A 13,126-nucleotide genomic window follows, 5' to 3' on the forward strand; every position below is an offset into this window, starting at 1 on the left:
ATGGGCCCCATCATGGTATGTGTTTTCTCTCTTACATCCCTAAACTCTGTTAATCCAAACACCAGGACCCCTGTCCTCTCTGCACAGAGAGGGAGATGTGGAAAATAATCTTGAGGAAGGGCAGTCACACTCCGATATAAAAGGCACCTGATCAAATCTTCCTCCAATTTCAGATCTTAACCAAACATAGTAAGATTTGGTACTTCAATCTTCTTTCTTATTGACAAGACCGTACGTGGCAGCTTTTTCTAGAGAGCTGTAGATGTTAAAAGGAAGACCTTTTCTCTTGCTATCCTTAGCCCATCTGTAGCCCTGAAACTTCAGAGGAATTTTGTATGTGACCAACCAAAATGCTTTCTGAAGCTTGCACATGGCTAAATGATACAAAAATCTCATCACACCACTGCTAGAGGTCACACCACCAGAGGCTCTTGGGGAATGCTGTCTTACAAAGATGAGTGCTGTGGTTTCTCTTCAAAGAGAGCATTGCTATCTCATGTCCTTTGAGCTGCTCTTCTTTCTGAAGGTTTTTGAAGCTCCTTATGAACTGAACAAACCCATGAATCCCCTCAGCCACCACTGAAAAACAGTGCAGGTTTACAGCAACATCACTCAACAGTTTAATCTTGGTCTGAAACCACACAGTCTAATTCCCTCTCAGTCCTTCTCTAGCAGTCTCTTGGCTATGCAGTCCGCCCCATGCAACTCCGCAAAGCCTCAGTGCTGAGTAGACCAAATAGGCAGCTGCTCAATGACTGCAGTGTTACCCTTCCTGGTATCTTATCCCTTTAAAGAATTTACAACCCAAAACTGCCATGCAAGAAGAAAAATGAGCCCAATGGCATTGCTGAAGTACCCTGCAAAAAACTCAGTGCTGGCAATAACAGCCTGTGGAGTTACTGCTGTGCTCTGGGACAGGGCTGCTCATCTCACTCTTTCTGTTTTCCCTAATGCAGATGGAGATGGAGAGAACATGCAACAGAGAGGAGTCCGTGCCCTTGAGGAGGCTGAGCACGACAGTAAGCATCCCCTGCCACCCCGCAGGGAGCAGGGAGAGGTGTAGGCAATGGGTGTCCAACAGCAGTGGGTGGGCAATGTCCTGTGGGGCAAGTCTCGATGTGCTTCTCCACGTGTGTGCCAAGGCCACTCGGATGTCACTCGTTACTAATGATAGCTTCATGCTGACCGGTGCCTTACAAGATCCCAAAAGACTTCACAGCCATTACTTCCATGCCACAAGTCCTCTCCTCTGCTGTGAAGCTCTGCACAGGGCAAGCAGAGGATGTGCCTCCCTGGCAATGCTTGCTGGGGTTCCGCAGCTGGCCGTGGGGTCCAAGCCAAGGGGATGAGGATTTCTCCTTCCCCACCCCAGGGATGCAGCAGATGCCAGGGCTGCAGGCACAGCTCACCTGCTCAATTAAGCTTCTGCATAACTATGTAGTAAGAGCCCTCACCAAGCCAGGCTTGGACCCCTGTATCATCATGAGGGAGGAGAATTGTCTGAACATTAGGAAAGGCTGAGGAAACAAGAGCCTGAGCCAGAAGGAGAAGCAAATTCTATGGTTATACCTTCAAAATGTATGTGTATTCTCTTAATCAGAACATTTACCTTACAGAGGTTTTCTGCTTTTACACTTGCAGTAAGAAACACAGCAGCAGACTTTTCACCACCCTGGCAAAATCCCACAGGTGCCCATTCTCTAGAAATCCCATTCATGGGGCCAGACAAGCAGACTGGGGTGCTGCTGTGCTTGTTGGTCCTCCCTGTTCTCTCCTGCCCCAGGTTGGCCCAAGGACTGCAGTGAGGTCTATGGCAGCCCCAGCGGCATCTACGTCATCCAGCCCCCAGGGCTGCACCCCATCGTGGTGTACTGCGAAATGAACGCAACGGACGGGGGCTGGACGGTCATCCAGAGGAACCGGCAGAGCACGGAGATCACCTGGGCCGAGTCCTGGAGCACCTACAAGTACGGCTTTGGGAACGTGCACAGTGAGTTCTGGCTGGGCACTGAGTACATCTATCAGATCGCCAAGCAGACGGTCTACCGGGTCAGGTTTGTCATCTGGGATGCCACAAATGACACAAAGTTTGCAGACTACAACTTCTTCAGCCTGGAAGGTGAGTCCCACGGCTACCGGCTGAGGCTGGGAACGTACTCGGGGACAGCAGGGAATGCCATGGCCACAAGCAGTGCTTCCACCGTGCATGACAACATGAAGTTCTCCACCAAAGATCTGGATCAGGACACTTACAGTGGGAACTGTGCCTCCAGCTACGGGGGCGGGTGGTGGTACTCGGCGTGTTACTCTGCCCGGTTGAACGTCAAGGGGGCCATAACGTGGGGCAGCCTGTGCAGTGGGAACTGCAAAGCTTCTGCCATCCTCATCAAACCAGCTCCTTACTGCTAGTTGTATTTTTGTTTCCTTTCTGTCCAACCTGAGGCTAATTCCTGCTCTGCAAAGAGATGGAAAAAGGCAAAAAATGCCATGGCCAAACCTAGTGTCCCAGAGGGACTTTGCTCAGGTTGGTCATATCCTAGCTACTGAAGAAAGTACGGCATTTTCCACTTCTTCTCCCTCCTGCTGATTCCCTCTACTTCTCAGCTATGCCTTTATTCTTTGGTTCAGTCAGATCATTTTAATTATGTTAATAATCAGAACAGCCTCTTTCAAAATCTGGAGTTTCCAGATCTGTAGTGTATTTCATATAAATGTGAAATGGCCAATCCAGAGGACCTTTATGGCTTTATAAGTTATTTTACATCCTTAACTTCATGCAAACTACCTAATTTTCACTTGCTGAAGATCTTGCTCAAAATATTAATGTGCACATTCAAATTCCCACTCTGCACCTTCCACAGTTCAGGCTTGACGGTTCTTAAATATTCAAATAAACCTGTATTTAAAAACTGTCTCAGTAGTAAAAGTCTATTTCAAATCTTTGAAGTGCTCACAGAGGTTAATGTGTTAGGAGGTTTCCACTGCTGAAGCTCAGCTTTCCTGTAGGACAGGCATTTGGGACTGCTGGGCGAAAGCACTGAGTAAATAAAACTTGAAATACTGCATGCAGACTTTGGCATTTGCACACAGCAGTTTTGTATAAGCATAGGAAATGTCAGAACATTTTCACTTTTCTCAGCAGCAGTGAGCTCTGGGTTTTGTTGTCCCTGCAACTCACATGGCTGAGTGCCGCAGGGAGCCCATCTCCCAAGCTACAGCCGCGATGACTTCTAAGGTGACAGCACAGAGGGCAGGCAGCATCCCGCCTTTGCTGTTTGGAAACAGAAATTTCCAAGTGCTGTAAAATTTCCTTGTGGAAAGACCTCCCGGCTCCTGCTGTCCATCCCTCTGGCAGGCAGGGGATTTTGCTGCCGGATCAGCCATGTCGCAGTTTGCAGGCAGGTGCTGCTCTCCATGGCTAAGGGCAAAGTAACTGCCCCAGCCAGCAGCGGCAGAGCAGGGGGCAGGGGGAGTCCACTGGGGCCCCAGTGTTGCCCTGGCGGGGGCTGTGACCTAGCAGCCCTCCAGCCCAAGGTGCACCGGGGAAGCAGCCTGCCCTCAGAAATGTCCTATGCCCCCTCCTCGCTCCTGCGCTGGGCTCCAACAGCACGCCCAAACACTGCCTGGTCTTTCAAAGACCAGCTGCAGACATCCACAGGCTTAACAGAGAAAGGCTGCAGGCTTCGCACTGTGCACGTACACCTAACACACCCCAGGAAAGGTGATACATGTGAGGTATTTTATGTCTTTAGGGGTGTTAAGACAGAGGTCGTATTTGGGAAGGTGGGAGTCAGCCCTGAACTGGCAGGAAAGAGCAAAGCAAGGGAGCATAGGAAGGGCTCCGAAGAGCTCTGGTGTAAGGTAGCAGCAGGTAAGTGAACAGACCAGCGTTTGCATTGATTTATGTCAGGACTTAAAATTACAGCTCAGAAATTGCAGAAGTCTTCAAGCAGGGTCTATCATTTCTGCCAGGGTCAAGCCTACGTGTACCATGAATCCATCATTTAGACCATTGACCACCAATGCAAAGCAGCATTTCCCACAAAAATCATGGCTTTACATTTTTCCCAAAAGGACTGAGATGTTCTTTTCTCTGAGGGAAGCAGCACATTAGCAGATGCCATTCATTTCAGCAACCCGCCACTGTGGCATCAATGTGCTGAAAATGCCTACAAGGGCATGTGAGTTCTGGAGTGTCTTTGGCTCAGTGAGATGAGAGCTGTCTTCCTCATAGATAAAGAAACATGGCATAGCAAATAAAAATTGGTGAAAACAAATCTTTTATTATCTTGTGCTTGTGGGGGATTTTTTCACCCTGTGATTTTACTGGGTCTGCATGTCTGCCTTTTAAAGCAGCATTTCTCTCCCTGCCTCCTACCACCTCCTGTTCAGGCCTCTTTGCAGTGAGTCATGAGGTGCATGACAGGCAAGAGGAGGCAGCTGCCAGCTCAGAATAAAGACTACACTCAATGTAGGAGATAAAAATAACATGTTCTCCGCTGTCAAACTTGGGAATTTCTTGTTGCATTTAGAAATCTTTTTTTGGCTAACTCTCTTGCCTCGAGATAGATGTGAAGGCATGTGATTAAAGTGACCCTTCCCCTTCAGGACCCAACGGTTGTGTACCTGCCGTGCACCACTGGCATGGGGGAAGGCAGCAAAGAGGCAGCAGCACCCACTGTGTTCTGTCAGCATGGTCCCCTTCCACCATGGGAGGGACAATGCCATCAGCTTTCCCATCCTCGCAGGGTGCCTCCTTAGCTAGATGCAGAAAAGTCTTTTTGGTACCATGTCCTCTTGTCATCCCTAAATGTTGTGACTTCTGGCCAGTGATACCTTGCTTCTTCTACAAACTCTAGAGTTGCTGTGTCCCCTCAGGTCTCTTCTGCTCCCTCCAGAGAGGCTCAGACAGCTTGTCCTGTAGTAACGGCGACACGGTGTAGCAAGCTAGCTCTCTCCAGCAGGGTCTTCTTTCTGGGCAAACAAGCTAGCACCTATCATCACAAAATGCACTTAACGTGCAAAGTCATTGTGAAAAGAAGTGATCTGAGAAACATGGCATTTCATTGCTTACATTTCTCCTGGTCCCCAGAGGGTGCTCTCATCCCAGGGTTTGCCAGGCAGCTTCCAGTGTGGAGGGGAAGTCTTGCATCAAGGGAAGCCCAGAAATATTGTCTAATATTGCCTGTAGGCTGCAATTTTCTCTTCCCTGTTCCTTGTTCTGTCCTACTGCTGCAAGGAGTGCTGAGAGCCCGCCAGCACAGGCTGCACGTGCTGTGAGCAGAGCTGTCTGAGGCAGAAAGCACCAAGACTCTCATTGCATGGATGTACAGCAGAAAATCTATTTCCAGGTAGAGGGAATACAAGCAGCTCTCTCTGAACTAGGGTTTCCCACCCTTTTCTAAAGGATTCAATTATTCAGGATCTCTTTTGGAGAAGAAATTGATTGTACCTTCCCCCAAAAGCTTTTGCTACTCGGCCTTAGCTATTACCTTGTGATCTGACCCACTTCTCCTCCCTGCGAGCACATCCTTGGTCCTGGTTCCTCCCGAGGCCACATCAGGTGATGCCTGTGCAAAAACTGGCTCTTGGCGCCCAGCCAAGCAGGGGGAGGCACAGCACAGTGTGATGCAGATGTTTCATGCCATGCGTCTGCCATGGTGCTCTTGCACACAGGGACTCCGTCCCCAGGGTCTCCCTGTTGTGAGAATTTTGTGGGAATACGCAGCTCCCTGCCATGGCTGAAGTGCCTGCTCAGTTTTCTTTGTGCCTGTCTGCCTTCTGGGGAATGGAGCTGTGTTTCCAGTTCCTAAATTTGCCTTTTGTGGGTTGTCTTTCTGCTTTATTTCACAGCAACCTGGTCCAGTCCTGCCCAGATCAGTAAATCTAGCTCCATGGGCACCCACAGGCTCAGGGCAAGCCGAGGTTGGCCCTGTTTACAGGCGGAGAAAGCACAGGAGAGACCCACTGTAGGCATGATAGGGCAGCACCGCTGCAATTGGGACTGTCACAGCTGTGACAAGTGGTGGTCCTCCCAGCTGGCCTCCCTTGGAAAGGAGAGTGTGCTCTCAGTAGCAGAGAGGGACAGAAGCAGGGCCACATTCCCATGGTGAGTCACACATGACATTTTAAGAGCAAAAGCTACCAGTGATTCTAACAAAGCCTTCGCCTGCTAGCTCTCATTGAGGACGTATTACCCTTTCACTGGTCGTAATTATGAGCTCTATGTTTCTAGCAGGAATGCTGTGCTTTATCTGGACCCTGTAGCCATGCGTTTCCCAAGCAGTCCCCACAGCCCTTTCTGGTGACTGCAAAGATCATGTGAGGTGACCTTCTCACATACGTGGTGCTTGGCCACCTCAAGAGAGCTTGCCTTGGCACCTGGAGCCTTCAGTGGCTTTGGAGTGTGTCATAGGATTAAAGCCTTAAATCTGACCCCTGTAACAGCACCAAGGCAACAGGCTGCAGCACAGATGGTAAAACTGCACCAGTACCTCCTGCTTCCACCTCCTCCAATCTTTACTAATTGAGCTCTGGGACGATAATGGCTTCTGGGATAGTTGACATTTTTTTTGATTACACAAAAACCTAAGAAACAGGCAACAACAGGCACGTTGTATCTGGTTCTGAGCTGTTTGGGGTGTGCATTGTTTCTGCTGCAGCAATTTGGAGATCCAGCCTTCCCAAAGGACCGAGACTGGGAATGACCATACATATCATCATGACACTAGAGCTTGCCATCACTTAGGGGTCCTCAGCCTCCGAGGTGGGGCTGCATCTCAGCAACACCTTTGTCAAGATTTCCCTCCTGCCACCACCTTGACCTCACATGGCAGCACTGAGGAGGACTTGGATGTCCCCAGAAATTAAGGGATGGCCATGCCGGCTCCTGTTGAAGAGCCTCAGCTGTGGAGGGAAGTGGGTACAGTGAGCCCATGAGAAGAGACTTCAGGGTCTTCCACCATTCTTCAACTGCCTTGATGAAGAAGAGCCAGTGACTCCATAGGAAATCATCACAAGCGTGGCACCATCTCCTTCACACATCCCTGCAATGCAAGAACCACTGCAGGCACTGCTAGTTGGGCTGCATCCATGTTTCACATGCCAGTATCCTGCAGTCCAATCTCTTAGCTTTAATCCAGTCCTCTCTTTTGGTCACCATTTGGTGTCTGGGATGGAATTTCACCTGCTTCCTGATGGAAAATGTGGGTCTCAGAATCGTCTTCAAGGAAATGTGGTGAGCTTGCACAAGCAGGGGTGTTTGGGTTCAGGAATACAGATCCTAGGCTATCTTCTGCTACTGCTGCATGGGGAGGGGAGAGGACAGGGAGGAGCAGGTTGCTGGCGGGGAGAGTCAGCATGACAGCAGTCAAAGCAGGGGGTGGAGGAGTGCCCTGCTGCCTGTCCCAGGCATCCACCTCTCCTTGGTGAGGCAGCAGAAGGTGGGAGAAGCTCTGAAGGACCACAGCCTCTACCACATTGTTATTTATTCATGTCCTGGGTGAGACAGAGGACAGGTTGCATATCTTCTGCAGGGAAAAGGGGAATGATAGAAAGATCTAATTTGCTTTTTTGCAGATCTTTTATGCATCTGCAGCCAAAGAAGGAAAGTGCAAAGACTTTCTCTGCAGATTCTTGCATGGGCCTGTGGAAGAGATCTTCGTGGTCAGTACAGATGGTTATGACAAGCTGGAGATGCCTCACCCTGGGTTTGGAAGGTCTCATTCTGCGCTTACTGACTCCTGTCCATGCAACAGGAGGCTGAGGATGAGCTTGTACCTGCGTCATTAGTTCCCATGAGTCAGTTTTCCTTTGTACATGCGGAGTACGTGGACCATGAATTTTAATAGTTCCAGTTCTCCATCAGTTTATGTAACTCTTTGTTGAGTCCATTTAGACTTCTGGTTTCACAACGTCCTGCGATGAACTTGCCAACGATCCCTTGGCCTGGAGCCCCTACATCTTGTGCTGTGAAAAGTGCTGAATAACCATTCTCTAACCACTGTATTCCTGTTTCATCGGTGTCTACATCCTTAGTGCTTACAACCTCATCCATCCCTTTTCTAACACAGTGCTGATCTATCCAGCCTTTTCTTGCAGGGATGCCATTCCTACTTCTGGTCACTCGGTTTCCTCACCTCTGTGACCTTTTCCAGTTCTACATTTTTTCTGAGCCAGGTACCAAAACTGCACACAGCTGTGAGCACCCTCTGGTTTATACAATGGCAAGTGATGTTTTCTGCTGAAAGCCCATTCCCTTGCTTGCAGTTTCTGAAGCCTTTTTACTTTTTAGTTGCTCCTGAACTTTCAGGTGATGTTTTCAGAGAATTGGTAGAATTCTAGAATGAGTTACATTGGAAGGGACTTTCAGAAATCATCCAGTCCAACCCCCTCACCATGGGCAGGAACATCTCCCACCAGAGCAGGTTGCCCAAAGCCCCAACCTACCTGGCCCTGACCCCTGCCAGGGATGGGGCATCCACAGCTGCTTGGGGCAGCCTGTGCCCGTGTCACCACCCTCACAGCACAGAATTCCTTCCTAAGAGGTGATGTAAATCTCCCCTCTTTTAGTTTAAAACCATTAACCCCTGTACCTACAGGCCTTACTAAAAAGCCTGTCCCCAAGTTTCTCAGTATTTGTATTGAATTTTGAAATTCAGTATTGAATTTGAAACACAGTATTGAAAGTCTGTGTCCTGGTTCCAGCTGGGACAGAGTTGATTTTCTTCTTAGCAGCTGGTGCAGTGCTGTGTTTTGGATCTGGGGTGAGGACCATGCTGAGGGCACGCTGATGGTTCGGGTTGTTGCTGGGTGATGTTTACACTTGGTGCAGGATTTCTCTGTTCCTTGGGCCCTGCCAGCGAGAGGGCTGGGGGGGCACGGGGAATTGGGAGGGGACACAGCCGGGACAGCTCACCCAAGCTAGCTGAAGGGATATTCCGTACCATAGAACATCGTGCTCAGTATATAAACTGGGGGAAGAGGAAGGAAGGGGGGACATTTGGCATCATGGTGTTTGCCTTCCCGAGTCCCCGTTATGTGTGACGGAGCCCGGCTGTCCTGGCGATGGCTGAGCCCCGGCCTGCCCACTGGAAGCAGTGAAGGCATTCCTTGCTTTGCTTTGCTTGCAAGGTCTGCAGCTTTTGCTTTACCAATTAAACTGCCTTTATCTCAGCTCACAACTTTTCTGACCTTTACCCTTCTGATCCTCTCCCCCAAGTGAGCGATGGCCTGGGGCCTAGTCCTGGCCCGGGTTAACCCCGACAGGCTGCTCCAGGGTCTCCCCTGAGCTGCCTCTTCTCCAGGCTGAACAACCCCAACTCCCTCAGCCTGTCTGCACAGCAGGGGGGCTCCAGCCCTCAGACCATCTCCGTGGCCTCCTCTGGGCTCACTCCAACAGGTCCGTGTCCTTCTTATGCTGGGCCCAGAGCGGACGCAATGCTGCCGGGGGGTCTCACCAGAGCAGAGCAGAGGGGCAGAGCCCCCTCCCTCGTGCTGCTGGCCACGCTGCTGGGATGCAGCCCAGGATTTGGTTGGCTGCAAATGCATGTTGTTGGGCCATGCTGAGCTTCTCATCCACCAGCATCCTCAAGTCCTTCTCCATAGGGCTGCCCTCAGTCCATTCTCTGCCCAGCCTGTATTGATGCGGGGGATTGCCCCAGCCCAGATGCAGCACCCTGCACTTGGCCTTGTTGAACTCCATGAGGTTCGCACAGGCCAACCTCTCAAGCCTGTCAGGGTCCCTCTGGATGGCATCCCTTCCCTCCAGCTTGTCATACACCACTCAGCTTGGTGTTGTCAGCAGACTTGCTGAGGGTGCACTCAAAAAAGTGTCCGTGTCACCTACAAAGATGTTGAACAGCCCTGAGCCTGGTACGGAGCCCTGAGGAAGGCCACTCAGCGTTGGTCTCCACTTGGAAATCAAGCTGTTGACTGCAACTCTTTGAGTGTGACCAAAGAAAATTGCCTATAATTACTCTCAGATCTGCCTCTTGAATGGTAACAGCTAATTTAGACACCACTGCTCTGTACAGTTAGGGATGTACTTCACTTTATCCTTACCAATACTAAACATCATTTGCCAGTTTATCACCCACTCCCTCCGCAGCCTGAAATCCTCCTGCAGCTTTCTCCAGCCACCTTTAGATGTGACTGTTCTGAACTATTTTCTCCACCAGAAAATGCTGTCACCGTGCTGTTCACTGCCTTTTCTCCAACACTTACGAATATGCTGAAAAATCTAGCCCCAGTAGAGATACTTGTAGCATCCTATAGGCAATGTCTCCACATTGTGAAAATTTACCAATTAGTCTTACCTTTGCTTCCCAGCCTTGCAAGCTATTGATCTGTTATAGCTGAGTGTCTTTGAAAACTCTACCATAGACCTTCTTAAAAGCTTTTTTGGATTACATTATATTGATCAGATCACTGCTGCCCACATACACATCTCCTCCCAACAACTGCAACAGATTTCTGAGATACGACTTTCCTCTAAAGAGCTATATTGACTCTTCCTCAAGTTATTGTATTTATCCATGAGTTCCCACAAATTCCATGTTTATTAAAATTTCTACCACTTCACAAGGTGCAGAAATGAGACCTCAAACTCTGGAGATACTTAAATGAGTGACTGAGCCTTTCAGAAACAGAGGCTGCCTGTGCCACCTCCATTCCCTTGGTAGACAAGTAACAGGTCACAGCCCTCTGTCAGCAGATCTGAAATGTCCTGGTGGAGTTTGGCAAGAGCTCCTGGGCAGTGGGCTCTGGTCCTGGAGGTCTGGGGCTATTCATCTGGTGGATGAGGTCAGCAACTTCTTTGCGCTGACTTCTCAATTTTGACTCCTGCCACCAGCCCCACAAGGGCACAGAGGTGGAAACCCTTGGCACCACTGCTCCTGTGGCACAGCAGCCTTGGCAAGGCAAGCTCCCCACTGCCAGCACTGCTGCAAATTCGCGCAGTGCTCCTCCTCCCCTCCCTGCCCTCAGCATCCCTCATGCATCTTCTAGAGAGCCTACAGATGCTCTGGCAGGTTTTCCACTTCTGATAGCTGTGAACAAGGTTTTAATGTTAGGTTTTATCTTTTTCAGTTTGCTTGGTAAAATTAGTTTTGGTATGCTTTTTGCTGAAATTCATAATGTTTTCTATTTTTCTTGTTCTTTGAAGGTGATTTCCACCTTCTGAATGGCATCCGATAGTCTATTCTGTTTGGAGTCCCTGCTGACTCTTCTGACCCTCTCAGTGTCTAGCTGTGATTAAATTGATTATATTTATTCCAAACTTTCACCATAGTGTCTGTAAACACCCTCCCTACACTTCACCCTTTTGCATGCTCCTTTTAACCTGCTTTTAACAAGCTCTCAGTTTCCAACTCTTTCTACCCTTACAGTTTCTCTGGTCTCCCTGAATATGAAATATTCAGGCCACCAACTTTGCTGCTTGGTTGATCATAAAGTTTTCACAATATATTTCTCCTCTCTACCTTATTCCTGGTAGCAATTCTAGCAGTTTCAGTCCTAGTCTTTTTTTTTAGGATTTTGAATTTCTAGGACTTCATAGGCTCCCCATCTTGATGGACTAAAATGGAACCTGTTTGTTCCTTTGCATCTGCTGAATATCCTCCAGGTCTGAGTCCAACCCATCCCCATCCATCACTGTTGTGACTGCACATCCTGGCTCTGGCTGAGTCACATGGACATCTCCACGCTTGGCACATTTTCAGACACCTTTGGGACATCCATCTTGCATTGCACTCAGAACCACAACTGCCTTGCTACACTCTCTGACACTGTGTTGCATCCATATGGCTGTACCTGGCCTTGCATGTTTCCAAATCCAGCCAGGTACAAACCCCCTCAGCACTGCAGCCTGCCTGTTCATGTGTGGGAGCACTGCTCTGGTCCACTGTCTGCTGGGGAAGGTTCCTCTGCAGGATCCGTCACCCGCTTCCCCAGGCTGGGTGCCCTTTGCCCATGAGATTTCTCTCCTCTGCAGCACAAGAGCTGCTAGACCAGGGATGAAGGAGTTACGATGTCCCTAAAAGCCTCAGTGATGTATTTCTCTCCTTCCCTCAGACATACATTGTCCCAGAGGACCGGAGCCTGCCTGCAGCCGGTGAACAGATGGCAAATGATCCTGGGCAAACACCTGGAAAGTCCCTTTTGTGCAGCATAGCCCTGCACAGAGGAGTGCTCCCAGAAAGCCTGCGTATCTCTGATATCTTTGTTTCTCTTGTGGCTTGCCTAATTCTTAGTTTCCCAGGACACCCACATGTCCACTATTGCCTTAAAATTTCTGCAGACAGCACTTCTAAAATTACTTCTCTTCAGCATCTTGACAGGCATCTTGGGACAGACTAACACAGTCGTAACGAAACACAGATGGGGAAGAGAGCGCTACAGAGCAACACAAATCTGGCTGAAAAACTGAGAAATTGCTCCTTAGTGAAGTTTGCACCAACTAGTGGAAAAACTATTCAAAACAGCTATTTGTACATATTCTTCTTCCAGCTCTGAAAAACACTCTGGACAGCTGCTCACTCCTCTGGACCACCAGCAGGACCCACCTGTGTGGTATGAAGGGTGCTCTACTCCACCTGCAAGCTGGATTAAAGTTCAGATGCCTGTGGCCATCGATGTTAGCTTCATGCCACCATCTATACCATGTTTTCATCAGAAGAGCCTAAAAGCTGTGCCTGGGTGCTCTCCAGGCATGTGTGCTTGTGCCAGGTTGTGGAGCTGGGGAAGAAGTTGCAAGAAACTAGAGAGAAAAAATGTGATTAAAGCCTGAAATTATATCCACTCTGTCCCTCTGCAGCTCTGGTCAGCCAGGAGGTGCTCGTGACACAGGTCTGGCTACCCTGGCACATGCTAAGCCCTGGCAAGAGCTCTCAGTATTTATCAAAGATCAGCTGGCATGGAGCAGGGGAAGGGGACGGTGCATCAAGCCCTGCCTGCCTGCATCCCTCAGGACACCTTGGAGGTGAAGGATTCTTAAAGACTGCATGACTAGGTGTGTAAATCCCACCAGAACTGAGTTCATCATTGTCCTCTCTTGCATTCAGCTCCTCGCATCCCCTCTCCAGCTGAGTCACACCTCGGAGCAGGGTTTTGCCTGGGCTGTTTCTCA

At 49.4% G+C, this 13,126-nt stretch overlaps 1 protein-coding gene across 1 annotated transcript; it reads left to right on the forward strand.

Annotated features, from left to right (window-relative positions):
• Window positions 1-2,409, forward strand: LOC102054101 (fibrinogen-like protein 1-like protein). Its single transcript, XM_027805989.2, has 3 exons — window positions 1-15; window positions 957-1,019; window positions 1,705-2,409. The coding sequence occupies exons 1-3, from the start codon at window positions 1-3 to the stop codon at window positions 2,407-2,409; spliced, it is 783 nt and encodes a 260-aa protein (XP_027661790.2).
• Window positions 2,410-13,126: the final 10,717 nt, after the last annotated feature.

This window comes from Falco cherrug, chromosome 1 (assembly GCF_023634085.1).
Source record: "Falco cherrug isolate bFalChe1 chromosome 1, bFalChe1.pri, whole genome shotgun sequence".
In the NCBI taxonomy this organism is placed as follows: Eukaryota; Metazoa; Chordata; class Aves; order Falconiformes; family Falconidae; genus Falco; species Falco cherrug.

Bases quoted from the DNA above. Each gene is read 5' to 3' on its own strand.
- LOC102054101 (XM_027805989.2), top strand. The intron at 1,020-1,704 runs GTAAGCATCCCC...CCCATTCTCTAG, and splicing joins TGAGGAGGCTGAGCACGACA to AAATCCCATTCATGGGGCCA.